Consider the following 14339-nt stretch of genomic DNA (forward strand, 5'->3'; position numbering starts at 1 on the left):
CCATATTCATTCATTCATTCAGTCGTATTTATTGAGCGCTTACTGTGTGCAGAGCACTGTACTAAGCGCTTGGGAAGTCCAAGTTGGCAACATATAGAGACGGTCCCTACCCAACTGTGGGCTCACAGTCTATATGTGACAGGGACGGTGTCTGGCAGGATTACCCTGCATCTATCTGCAGGGGAAAGCAGTGTGGCTCAGTGGAAAGAGCCCGGGCTTGGGAGTCAGAGGTCACGGGTTCAAATCCCGGCTCCGCCGCTTGTCTGCTGGATGACCTTGAGCAAGCCACTTAACTTCTCTGTGCCTCAGTTACCTCAACTGTAAAATGGGGATTAAGACTGTGAACCCCACGGGGGACAACCTGATTACCTTGCATCCACCCTAGTGCTTAGAACAGTGCTTGGCACACGGTAAACTCTTAACAAATACCAACATTATTAGGATTATAATACTAGCGCTTAGTACAGAGAAAGCACTTAGAGAAGCGGAGTGGCTCAGTGGAAAGAGCCCGGGCTTGGGAGTCAGAGGTCATGGGTTCAAATCCCAGCTCCACCAATTGTCAGCTGTGTGACTTTAGGCAAGTCACTTCACTTCTCTGAGCCTCAGTTACCTCATCATCATCATCAATCGTATTTATTGAGTGCTTACTATGTGCAGAGCACTGTACTAAGCACTTGGGAAGTACAAATTGGCAACATATAGAGACAGTCCCTACCCAACAGCGGGCTCACAGTCTAAAAGGGGGAGGCAGAGAACAAAACCAAACACACTAACAAAATAAAATAAATAGAATAGATATGTACAAGTAAAATAAATAAATAAATAAAGAGTAATAAATATGTACAAACATATATACATATATACAGGTGTAAAATGTAAACAGGTGTAAATATACAGGTGTACATCTGTAAAATGGGTATTAGGACTGTGAGCCCTATGTGGGATAACCTGATCATCTTGTATCTCTCCAGCGCTTAGAACAATGCTTTGCACATAGTAAGTGCTTAACAAATACCATCATTATTATTATTAACAAAAGTTAACTTGTTTTGCTTTGTTGTCTATCTCCCCCTTCTAGACTGTGAGCCCGTTGTTGGGTAGGGACTATCTCTATCTGTTGCCGATCTGTACTTTCCAAGCGCTTAGTCTAGTGCTTTGCACACAGTAAGCGCTCAATGAATATGATTGAATGAATGAATGAATGAAATGCCACAGTTTTAATTATGAAGGAACTGTCTCGCCCAGCGCTTGGAACCATCAGAAGACTTCAACTCCAACGGAGACATCCATAAATAATAATAATATTAATGATGGTATTTGTTAAGTGCTTGCTATGTGCCAAGCACTGTTCTAAGCGCTGGGATGGATACAAGGTGATTCATTCATTCAATCATATTTATTGAGCGTTTACTGTGTGCAGAGCAATGTACTAAGCATTTGGGAAGTCCAAGTTGGCAACATATAGAGATGGTCCTGACCCAACAGTGGGCTCACAGTCTAGAAGGGGGAGGCAGAGAACAAAACCAAACATATTAACAGAATAAAATAAATAGAATAAATATGTACAAGTAAAATAAATTAATAGAGTAATAAATACATACAAATGTACGTACACTTCACTGTACATACGTACAGGTGATCAGGTTGTCCCACGTAGGGCTCACAGTCTTGATCTCCATTTTCCAGATGAGGTAACTGAGGCCCAGAGAAGTGAAGTGACTTGCCCAAAGTCACACAGCTGACATGTGGCAGAGCTGGGATTAGAACCCACGCCCTCTGACTCCCAAGCCCGGGCTCTTTCCACTGAGCCACGCTGCTTCTCTGGATGAAGGGAGTCAATCAATCAATCAATCGTATTTATTGAGCGCTTACTGTGTGCAGAGCAATGTACTAAGCGCTTGGGAAGTACAAGTTGGCAACATCTAGAGACGGTCCCTACCCAACAGCGGGCTCACAGTCTAGAAGGGGGAGACAGACAACAAAATGAAACATATTAACAGAATAAAATAAATAGAATAAATATGTACAAAGTAAAATAAATGGAGTAATAAATCATCGATCGTATTTATTGAGCACTTACTATGTGCAGAGCACTGTACTAAGTGCTTGGGAAGTACAAATTGGCAACATATAGAGACAGTCCCTACCCACCAGTGGGCTCACAGTCTAAAAGGGGGAGACAGAGAACAAAACCAAGCATACTAACAAAATAAAATAAATAGAATAGATATGTACAAGTAAAATAAATAAATAAATAAATAAATAGAGTAATAAATCCGTACAAACATCTATACATATATACAGGTGCTGTGGGGAAGGGAAGGAGGTAAGGCGGGGGGGGATGGAGAGGGGGGACGAGGGGGAGAGGAAGGAAGGGGCTCAGTCTGGGAAGGCCTCCTGGAGGAGGTGAGCTCTCAGCAGGGCCTTGAAGGGAAATAAATACGTAAGTACGTAATAAATACGTACAACGTACATACACTTCACTGTACGTACGTACAGGTGATCAGGTTGTCCCACGGAGGGCTCACAGTCTTGATCCCCATTTTCCAGATGAGGGAACTGAGGCCCAGAGAAGTGAAATGACTTGCCCAAAGTCACACAGCTGACATGTGGCAGAGCTGGGATTAGAACTCACGACCTCTGGCTCCCAACCCCGGGCTCTTTCCACCGAGCCACACTGCTTCTCTGGATGAAGCTGCTTAGAGAAGCAGTGTGGCTCAGTGGAAAGAGCCCGGGCTTTGGAGTCAGAGGCCACGGGTTCAAATCCCGGCTCCGCCACCTGTCAGCTGGGTGACTTTGGGCAAGTCATTTCACTTCTCTGGGCCTCAGTTACTTCATCTGTTAAACGGGGATTAAGTCCGTGAGCCCCATGCGGGACAACTTGATTACTTTGTACCTCCCCCTTTTAGACTGTGAGCCCACTGTTGGGTAGGGACCGTCTCCATGTGTTGCCAACTTGTACTTCCCAAGCGCTTAGCACAGTGCTCTGCACACAGTAAGCGCTCAATAAATATGATTGATGATGATACCCCAGCGCTTAGAACCGTGCTTTGCACATAGTAAGCACTTAACAAATGCCATCATCATTATTATCATCATCATCATCATCAATCGTATTTATTGAGCGCTTACTGTGTGCAGAGCACTGTACTAAGCGCTTGGGAAGTACAAGGAAGGGAGTCCCCGGCTGAAGGGGAGAGAAGCGTCTAAGAAAGCCAAGCGGGCCGGGAGTGGGAGAGGAAAACTTTACCTTTGAGGCCTGGAACAAGAATCTGGACAGAGCAGGACTCTTCCGCAATATGTTGAGGAAATCCAGATCTTAGCAAAGACAGGAAGGCCAGGCTAATTGGAGTCATTAAGAAAACCAGATCTCTCTTCATAATGAGGGCTTGCGGGGTCGCTGACTCCTAAATAAAAGAATGAATAAACAGTTACGGGAAATCTAAAGCCTTTGAACCGCTCCTGACGGTGGTGGGCGGCGTGGTCAGCTGGAGCTGCTCGATGCCGAGCGGAAAAACGACGCTAATTGTCCGGCGTCCGATCGGGGCCTTTAATTCTCTTCCCTTCCTAATGAGTCCCTGGAAAACACCACTTGAGTATCTAAGAAACGCTCTCCGTTCGGTTTTAGGGTCATAGCCCGCTGTTGGGTAGGGACCGTCTCTAGATGTTGCCAACTTGTACTCCCCAAGCGCTTAGTCCAGTGCTCTGCACACTGTAAGCGCTCAATAAATACGATCGAATGAGCGTATGATCGAATGATCCCCCTTTTATAATAATAATAATAATGATGGCATTTATTAAACGCTTACTATGTGCAAAGCACGGTTCTAAGCGCTGGGGAGGTTACAAGGTGATCAGGTTGTCCCACATGGGGCTCACAGTCTTAATCCCCATTTTACAGATGAGGGAACTGAGGCCCAGAGAAGTGAAGTGACTCGCCCAAAGTCACACAGCTAACAGTTGGCAGAGCCGGGATTTGAACCCACGACCTCTGACTCCAAAGCCCGGGCTCCTACCAGTGAGCCACACTGCTTCCCCTTTTAGACTGTGAGCCCACTGTTGGGTAGGGACCGTCTCTATATGTTGCCAACTTGTACTTCCCAAGCGCTTAGTACAGTGCTCTGCACACAGTAAGCGCTCAATAAATATGACTGATTGATTGATTGATTGATTGAATGAATGAATAAGGGAGTTGCCGTTCCATAAGTTTGATATGTTCCCGAATTGCAATAATAATAATGATAATTTTGGTGTTTGTTAAGGGCTTACTATGTGCACAGCACTGTTCAAAGCGCTGGGGAGGATACAAGGTGATCAGGTTGTCCCACGTGGGGCTCACAGTCTTCATCCCCATTTTACAGATGAGGGAACTGAGGCGCAGAGAAGTGAAGGGACTTGCCCAAGGTCACACAGCTAAGTTGTACTTTCCAAGTGCTTAGAGAAGCAGCGTGGCTCAGTGGAAAGAGCCCGGGCTTGGGAGTCAGAGGTCGTGGGTTCGAATGCCGACTCCGCCACTTGTCAGCTGTGTGACTTTGGGCAAGTTACTTCACTTCTCTGGGCCTCAGTTGCCTCATCTGGAAAATGGGGATGAAGACTGTGAGCCCCACGTGGGACAACCTGATCACCCTGTATCTCCCCCCAGCGCTTAGAACAGTGGTTGGCACATAGTAAGCGCTTAACAAATGCCATCATTATTATCATTATTAGTAGTACAGTGCTCTGCATACAGTAAGTGCTCAATAAATACGACTGAATGAACGAATGTAATATCAAACACGAATTCCTGCTCTGCCGCTCGTCTCCTGTGTGACCTTGGGCGAGTCCTTTAACATCCTTGTGCCTCAGTTACCTCATCTGTAAAATGGGGATTAAGACTGAGCTCCACGTGGGGCAGGGACTGCGTTCAACTTTGTTTATTGAGAAACAGCGTGGCTCAGTGGAAAGAGCCCGGGCTTGGGAGTCAGAGGTTGTGGGTTCTAATCCCGGCCCCGCCACTTGTCTGCTCTGTGACCTTGGGCAAGTCACTTCACTTCTCTGTGCTTCAGTTCCCTCACCTGTAAAATGGGGATCGAGACTGTGAACCCCACGTGGGACAACCTGATTACTTTGTATTTACCCCAGCGCTTAGAACAGTGCTTGGCACATAGTAAGCGCTTAACGAATACCAGCATTAGTATTACTATTATATACATGGCACTTAATACGGTGCCTGACACATAGTAAATTCTTAACAAATACCATTTTAAATTCGACTGGATTGGCGGAAGGGAGATTAAGAGGGAATGTTTCATCTAGTCTTCACTGATTTTATTTAAGTGCTTGCTTACATGCCCGTGGTTCAGTGGAAAGAGCCCGGGCTTTGGAGTCAGGGGTCATGGGTTCAAATCCCAGCTCCACCAACTGTCAGCTGTGTGACTTTGGGCAAGTCACTTCACTTCTCTGGGCCTCGGTTACCTCATCTGTAAAATGGGGATTAAAACTGTGAGCCCCCCGTGGGACATCCTGATCACCTTGTAATCTCCCCAGTGCTTAGAACAGTGCTTGGCACATAGTAAGCGCTTAAGAAATACCATTATTATTATTATTATTATTATTATTATTGTTATTATTGTTATTGTTATGTCAAGCACTGTTCTAAGACTCCCCCCTTGGAGCCCACATCCTAAGTAGGATGGAAAGCAGATATTAAATCCTCATTGTACAGATGAAGAAACTGAGGTACAGAGAAGTGAAGTGATTACTCTCCCCCTCCCCATCCCCCCTGCCTTACCTCCTTCCCCTCCCCACAGCACCCGTATATATGTATATATGTTTGTACATATTTATCACTCTGTTTATTTAGTTATTTTATTTGTACATATTTATTCTATTTATTTTATTTTGTTAATATGTTTTGTTTTGCTCTCTGTCTCCCCCTTCTAGACTGTGAGCCCACTGTTGGGTAGGGACCGTCTCTAGATGTTGCCAACTTGGACTTCCCAAGCGCTTAGTACAGTGCTCTGCACACAGTAAGCGCTCAATAAATACAATTGAATGAATGAATAAATGCTTAACCCAAGGTCCTACAGCAGGCGAGTGGCGGGGCCGGGATTAGAACCCAGGAACGGGGCTTTTTCCAAAAGGCCACACTGCTTCTCTACTGTCTCCCCAGATCTTCTTCAGCGCCCAGATACCTATCTGGTTTGTACTTCCCAAGCGCTTAGTACTGTGCTCTGCACACAGTAAGCGCTCAATAAGTACGATTGATTGATTGATTGATTGGTTTGTGGCTCTTAAAAAGTGCTTTGCGATCATTTCTCAAAGCCCTCATAACACCTTGAGAAGCAGCATGGTCTACTGGGTAGTGCACAGGCCTGCCAGTCCGAAGGACCTGAGTTCTAATCCCAGCTCCACCACTGGATCTGCTGTGGGACCTCGGGCAGGTCACTTCACTTCTCTGGGTCTCGGTTCCCTCATCTGGAAAATGGGGATTAAGACTGTGAGTCCCGAGCGAGACATGGACTGTGTCCCACCTGATTAGCTCCTATCTTCCCCAGCGCTTAGAACAGGGCCTGGCACAAAATAAGTGTTTAATGAATAATAATAATGGCATTTATTAAGCGCTTACTTTGTGCAAAGCAATCAATCAATCCATCAATCAATCGTATTTATTGAGCGCTTACTATGTGCAGAGCACTGTACTAAGCGCTTGGGAAGTACAAATTGGCATCACATAGAGACAGTCCCTACCCAACAGTGGGCTCACAGTCTAAAAGGGGGAGACAGAGAACAGAACCAAACATACCAACAAAATAAAATAAGTAGGATAGAAATGTGCAAGTAAAATAAATAAATGAATAAATAAATAGAGTAATAAATAGTAATAAAGCACTGTTCTAAGTGCTGGGGTGGTTACAACGTGATCAGGCTGTCCCACGGGGGGCTCACAGTCTTCATCCCCATTTTATAGATAAGGGAACTGAGGCCCAGAGAAGTGAAGTGACTTGCCCAAAGTCACACAGCTGACAATTGGTGGAGCAGGGATTTGAACCCATGACTTCTGACTCCAAAGCCCGGGCTCTTTCCACTGAGCCACACTGCTTCTCACCCCCTCTCCGCCCCCCCCCCCCCCCGCTACTTCACATGCTGCCCTCCGCCCACCTGTTTGCTCGTTAATAATACTAATGATGGCATTTATTAAGCGCTTACTATGTGCAAAGCACTGTTCTAAGCGCACTCCATGTCACCGTGTTACCATGACCTGGCAGGGTCATGCTTTATCATCAATTCCTCCACCCCAGGTCATTTATTCACTCATTCCATCGCTTTTATTGAGCACTAATCATGTGCGGAGCACTGTACTAAGCACTTGGGAGAGTGCAGTCTAACAAGTAAACTGACACCTTCTCTGCCCAAAATGAGCTCAGGCCCAAAGGTCACCCAGTGCGCCCAGAAGAGGGGACACTCCATCAATCAATCGATCAATCAATCAATCGTATTTATTGAGCACTTACTGTGTGCACAGCACTGTACTAAGTGCTTGGGAAGTCCAAGTTGGCAACATCTAGAGACGGTCCCTACCCAACAGCAGGCTCACAGTTTAGAAGGGGGAGACAGACAACAAAACAAAACATATTAACAAAATAAAATAAATAGAATAGGAAATATGTCCAAGTAAAATAAATAGAGCAATAAATCTGTCCAAACATATTAGACTGTGAGCCCACTGTTGGGTAGGTACTGTCTCTATATGTTGCCAATTTGTACTTCCCAAGTGCTTAGTACAGTGCTCTGCACATAGTAGGCGCTCAATAAATATGATTGATGATGATGATACAGGTGCTGTGGGGAGGGGAAGGAGGTAAAGCGGGGGGGATGGGGAGGGGGAGGAATCAGTTGCTTGAGAACTGCTTGAGAAGCTGCACAGCTGCTTGAGAAGCAGCATGGCTCAGTGGAAAGAGCTTGGGCTTTGGAGTCAGAGGTCATGGGTTCAAATCCCGGCTCTGCCAATTGTCAGCTGTGTGACTTTGGACAAGTCACTTAACTTCTCTAGGTCTCAGTTAACTCATCTGTAAAATGGGGATTAAGACTGCGAGCCCCCCGTGGGACAACCTGATCACCTTGTAACCTCTCCAGCGCTTAGAACAGTGCTTTGCACATAGTAAGCGCTTAATAAATGCCATCATTATTATTATTACTTAGATCAGTCACTTCTCTGTCCTTCAATTTCCTCATCCTTAAAATGAGGGTTAAACTCCCGTGTTCTGTAACAGGCCTGATTGTCTTGCATCGACCCCAGAATTTATTTTACATACTCCATTAATGGCTCTGAGTACAGGGTTTCTCCTCCTCTTAGGTTGTTTTTTTTTTTAACCGAATCCATAATCCCTGTTTTCTGAACAGATATGTGAGTCCGCCTTTCTACTCCCCATGGGTTTTTCACCTGGGCATTTGGAGCTTCTAAATGATCTAATAGCCCTGGGTTCTTTTCTGGCTACTTTTACCAGCCAGGGCCGCTTCCAGAAGAAAAGTGAGTTCCTTCCGCTTCAGCTCTGGGATGCTTCAACCCGGTCCTATTTCCAACCGCTGATTCCCAGGTCTCCCTGGAAACAGGGGAAAGGTGATGGAAACTGTGCTTGAGATGGGATTTCAATTGATTCAATCGATTCAAAGGGGAAGGGAAGAGCAAGAGCCCAGCTAAACTAAACCCACTGCCATACTTGGAATGGCAGAACGAATGTTCTTTCCCCGAACGGAATCCTCAAACACTCTCCCCACCTTTAATAATAATGATGATGATGATGATGATGGTATTTATTAAGTGCTTACTATGTGCAAAGCACTGTTCTAAGCACTGGGGGGATACAAGGTGATCAGGTTGCCCCACGTGGGGCTCACAGTCTTAATCTCCATTTTACAGATGAGGGGAACTGAGGCCCAGAGAAGTGAAGTGACTTGCCCACAGTCACACAGCTGACAATTGGCAGAGCCGGGATTTGAACCCCTGACCTCTGACTCCAAAGCCCGGGATCTTTCCACTGAGCCACACTGCTTCCCTTCAAAGCCTTACTGAAAGCCCATCTCCTCCAAGGGGCCTTCCCCGATTAAATCCTCATCTCCTCTTCTCCCACTGCCTATTGGGTCACTCTTGCATTTGGATTTACCCCCTTTATTCACCCCTCGCTTGGCCCCAGAGCATTTACGTACATATCCACGATATATTTATTTATATGAATGTCAGTCTGCCCCTCTAGACCATATGAGCTCATTGTGGGCAGGGAACGTGCCTACCAACCCTGTTATATCACACTCTCCCGAGTGCTTAGTACAGTGCCCTGCATGTGGTAAGCGCTCCATAAGCGCTCTATTTTACTTGTACATATTTATTCTATTAATTTCATTTTGTTAATACATTTTGTTTTGTTGTCTATCTCCCCCTTCTAGACTGTGAGCCCGCTGTTGGGTAGGGACCGTCTCTAGATGTTGCCGACTTGGACTTCCCAAGTGCTTAGTCCAGTGCTCTGCACACAGTAAGCGCTCAATAAATACGATTGATTGATTGATTGATTCCCAAGCGCTTAGTCCAGTGCTCTGCACACAGTAAGCGCTCAATAAATATGACTGAATGAATGAATGAAGCACTTAGTCCAGTGCTCTGCACACAGGAAGCGCTCAATAAATACGATTGAATGAATGAGTGAATACTGAGAGCTCACCTCCTCCAGGAGGCCTTCCCACACTGAGCCCCCTTTTTCCTCTCCCCCTCCCAGTCCCCCCCGCCCTTCCTCCTTCCCCTCCCCACAGCCCCTATATATACGTTTGTACAGATTTATTACTCTATTTTACTTGTACATATTTATTCTATTGATTTTATTTTGTTAATACGTTTTGTTTCGCTGTCCGTCTCCCCCTTCTAGACTGTGAGCCCGCTGTTGGGTAGGGACCGTCTCTAGATGTTGCCAACTTGGACTTCCCAAGCGCTTAGTCCAGTGCTCTGCACACAGTAAGCGCTCAATAAATACGATTGATTGATTGATTGATTGAAAATCCATGCAGCACACGGTAACGGGCTCAGTAAAGGCGTCCATTTTTCCAGTCCAACCGAAAGAGAATTTTCTTCCAGTAATTTTGGTTTGACGGAGCAATTCTGAGGCCAAGCAGACCCACACGGTTGGCCGTGGGGCCAGCAGTCAATCAATCAATCAATCAATCAGCCTTATTTACTGAACGCTTCCTGAGTGCAGAGCACCGTACTAAGCGCTTTGGAGAGTATTCTCCCAAGCGCTTAGTCCAGTGCTCTGCACACAGTAAGCGCTCAATAAATACGATTGAATGAATGTGCTACAGCGGAATTGGTAATCACATTCTCTGCTCACGGCGAGCTTACTGGGAAGGCCTCCCGTCACATCTGACGGTCAGTCAGAGAAGCAGCATGGCTCAGTGGAAAGAGCCCGGGCTTTGGAGTCAGAGGTCGTGGGTTCAAATCCCGGCTCTGCCGATAGCCAGCTGTGTGACTTTGGGCGAGTCACTTCACTTCTCTGGGCCTCAGTGACCTCATCTGTAAAATGGGGGTTAAGACTGTGAGCCCCCCGTGGGGCAGCCTGATCACCTTGTAACCTCCCCAGCGCTTAGAACAGTGCTTTGCACATAGTAAGCGCTTAATAAATTCTATTATTATTATTATCATGGAAAAAGGGAAGGAAGGGGAGAAAAGGAAGACATTCTGGGCTGTCATCGGCTTCTCTCCTTGGGGTGGACCTTGAGTGGAGGAATAGGGAAAATTCCCAATGCAATCTGTCAATCGGGAGGCTCCCAAGAGGGCCAGCTAGGACTGTAAGCATTCTATGGGCAAGGAAAAATAATAATGATATTGGTATTTGTTAAGCACTTACTATGGGCCCAGCACTGTTCTAAGCGCTGGGCTACATCGAAGCTAATCAGCTTGTCCCATGCGGGGCCCACAGTCATCATCACAGAGAAGCAGCGTGGCTCAGTGGAAGGAGCCCGGCCTTGGGAGTCGGAGGTCATGGGTTCAAATCCCGGCTCCTCCAACTGTCAGCTGTGTGACTTTGGGTAAGTCACTTAACATCTCTGTGCCTCGGTGACCTCATCTGTAAAATGGGGATGAGGACTGTGAGCCCCACGTGGGACAACCTGATCACCTTGCATCTTCCCCAGCGCTTTGCACATAGTAAGTGCTTAACAAATGCCGTTATTTTTATTATCCCCATTTTCCAGATGAGGTCACTGAGGCACAGAGAAGTTAAATTGGCCCCAGGTCACACAGCAGACATGTGGAGGAGCCGGGATTAGAACCTATGACCTCCGACTCCCAAGCCTGGGTTCTTGCCAAACAATATTTGTCGTATTGTGTTCTCCCAAGCGCTTAGGTCCCTGCACACGGGAAGCAGTCAATAAACACCATTGATTGATTGATTGATTAATTGATTGATTGAAATGTGTTTCCAAAAGCAGTCGACTTGTCTAAAAAGACACTCGGACCAATTCTTAAACTAGAAGCAGGGTGGCCCAGTAGAAAGAACCCAGGACTGTATATATGTATATACCTGTATATATGTATATATGTTTGTACATATTTATTACTCTATTTATTTATTTATTTATTTTATTTGAACATATCTATTCTATTAATTTTATTTTGTTAGTATGTTTGGTTTTGTTCTCTGTCTCCCCCTTTTAGACTGTGAGCCCACTGTTGGGTAGGGACTGTCTCCATATGTTGCCAATTTGTACTTCCCAAGCGCTTAGTACAGTGCTCTGCATATAGTAAGCGCTCAATAAATACGATTGATGATGACTGGAAATCGGGAGATCTGGGTTCTAATCCCAGCTCTTCCACTCGATTGCTGTGTGACTTGGGATAAATCACTTGGACTTCTCCGCGCCTCAGTTCCTTCCTCTTTAAATCGGAGAACAAATACCTCTTCTTTCCTCCTCTTAGACCGCGGGACAGGACTGGGTCTCATTTGGTCGCATTGCATCTAATAATAAGAATAATAATGGTGGGATTTGTTAAGCGCGTGCACTATGCCAAGCACTGCACTAAGCGCTACGGTAGATACAGGATAATCGGATTGGAAGCGGTCCCTGTCCCACGTTAAGCGCTTAGTACAGTGCTCTGCACACAGTAAGCGCTCAATAAATACAATTGATGTTGTGAAGCTCACAGTCTAAGAGAGCGGAAGATCAGGTTTTGAATCCCCATTTTACAGATGAGGAAACTGAGGCAATAGGGAAACTAAGGGGTTTGCCCAAGGTCACATGACAAGCTAGTGTCAGAGCTTCTAGACTGGGAGCCCACTGTTGGGTAGGGACAGACTCTATATGTTGCCAACTTGTACTTCCCGAGCGCTTAGTACAGTGCCCTGCACACAGTAAACGCTCAATAAATACGATCGATCGATTGATTGATTGATTGATTGATTGAATTCCAACCCAGGCCCTCCAACTCCCAAGCTCACATTCTTTCCACTAAGCCATAGTGTTTTCAGAGTTTAACACGGTATCTCCCCCCCCAGAGCTTAGCACAGTGCTCGGCACATAGTAAGCGTTTAACAAATATTACAATCATTATTAAAATAGTCTTCCGCTTCAGGTTTGCTTTGTTCTTTGCATATTAGGGTCTGAAAGAAGATTTACCGCTAATAAACCCTTTCCAAAATGGGCAAAAACAGACTCACGAAGAAATCACCATTTCTTTTTTGACCTCCCTTCTAATGAATAAGCCCCAGTTCTTACCTACACACAGCAGTTAGAAATCATTAGTTTATTAATCAATCAATCAATCGTATTTATTGAGCGCTTACTGTGTGCAGAGCACTGGACTGAGCGCTTGGGAAGTACAAGTCGGCAACATATAGAGACAGTCCCTACCCAACAGAGGGCTCACAGACTACGGAAGGATGCCTATCCTCAATCCATCAATAGTACTTATTGAGCACGTGTGGAAAGCACTGTACTAAGCGCTTGGGAGGGTGCAATATAACAGAGTCGCTGCCGCCCTTTCTGCTGGGCTTTGTTTCATTACAAAATAACCAATCATCTCTCGCTCCTTCTACCTCTCTTCCTCCACAGGGTTGGGGGGTCCCTGAAGGGTCCCCATTTAGCTCCTGGAATGAGACAAGTTCTCGGCAGAGCCCGGGCTTTGGAGTCAGAGGTCACGGGTTCAAATCCCCGCTCCGCCCCTTGTCAGCTGTGTGACTCTGGGCAAGTCACTTCTCTGGGCCTCAGTTCCCTCATCTGGAAAATGGGGATGAAGACTGTGAGCCCCCCGGGGGGACAACCTGATCACCTTGTAACCTCTCCAGCACTAAGTACAGTGCTTTGCACATAGTAAGTGCTTAACAAATGCCATCATTATTATCATTATTATTGGCAAATCCAAAACGCACCCAAGATTGGAGAAGGCACTTCATCTAAACCGATGATTTTCCTGCCACCACTCCTCCGCTCCTCCCAACGTGAGTACCCGTCTCTCTCTCTCCCCTCCGCTTTTTAAAACAGAGTTCTTCGACCCTAATTTTTTGTTCCTTTTATTCATTCCTTCAATCGTGTTTATTGAGCGCTTACTGTGTGCAGAGCACTGTCCTAAGCGCTTGGGAAGTCCAAGTTGGCCACACATGGAGACGGTCCCTACCCAACAGCGGGCTCACAGTCTAGAAAGGCTTAGGAACGGGGAACGTGACAAGCTTTTTCCTACCTCGGGATCTCTGAGAGAAGAACTTCTTCACATCCTCTGCCTGCAGGAACTCCGGCCAGATGAGCTCCTCATGGCCGCTGTTTGCAGAAACCCGGAGGTTTGTCGCTGGGAACCTCTGCTGCCTTTCCCTTTCTGGCAGTTCAACAAATCTGGCGGGAGGGTTGCCAGCGTTATCTGTAAACGGCTTCCTGTTTGAAACAGATCAGCTGTTCTGCAAGATAATAATTGGGAGGGAAGTGTGGGAAAGTTGAGAACTCCGTGATGTCAGCTTCTCCCTATGGAATGCGCGGCCTTCCGTAGAGAATCCCTTTTGATGCCTTTGATCCCTCCTGTTGGGTAGGGACCGTCTCTATATGTTGCCAACTTGGACTTCCCAAGCGCTTAGCACAGTGCTCTGCACACAGTAAGCGCTCAATAAATACGATTGAATGAATGAATGCAAATCGGTGAAGCGTTCCATTTCTTTTTATTTGTACATATTTATTCTATTTATTTTATTTTGTTAACATGTTTTGTTTTGTCATCTGTCTCTCCCTTCTAGACCATGAGCCCGCTGTTGGGTAGGGACCGTCTCTAGATGTTGCCAAATTGGACTTCCCAAGTGCTTAGCGCAGTTCTCTGCACACAGTAAGCGCTCAAT

The 14339-nt window shown here is 46.0% G+C and overlaps 1 protein-coding gene across 2 annotated transcripts in view; it reads right to left on the bottom strand.

Moving 5' to 3' along the window:
* The window catches only part of COLEC11 (collectin subfamily member 11), a 39133-nt gene extending 25346 nt beyond the window's left edge, over window positions 1-13787 (bottom strand). For both annotated transcript variants that reach the window (XM_038739818.1, XM_038739817.1), the window contains exons 1-2: window positions 13700-13787; window positions 3251-3407 (exon numbers count right to left, since the gene is read on the bottom strand). In XM_038739818.1, coding sequence (XP_038595746.1) covers window positions 3251-3380 — 130 coding nt within the window. In that variant the 5' untranslated portion in view covers window positions 3381-3407; window positions 13700-13787. The remainder of the gene's footprint in view (window positions 1-3250; window positions 3408-13699) is intronic.
* Window positions 13788-14339: the final 552 nt, after the last annotated feature.

This window comes from Tachyglossus aculeatus, chromosome X1 (genome assembly GCF_015852505.1).
Source record: "Tachyglossus aculeatus isolate mTacAcu1 chromosome X1, mTacAcu1.pri, whole genome shotgun sequence".
NCBI classification, from domain to species: domain Eukaryota; kingdom Metazoa; phylum Chordata; class Mammalia; order Monotremata; family Tachyglossidae; genus Tachyglossus; species Tachyglossus aculeatus.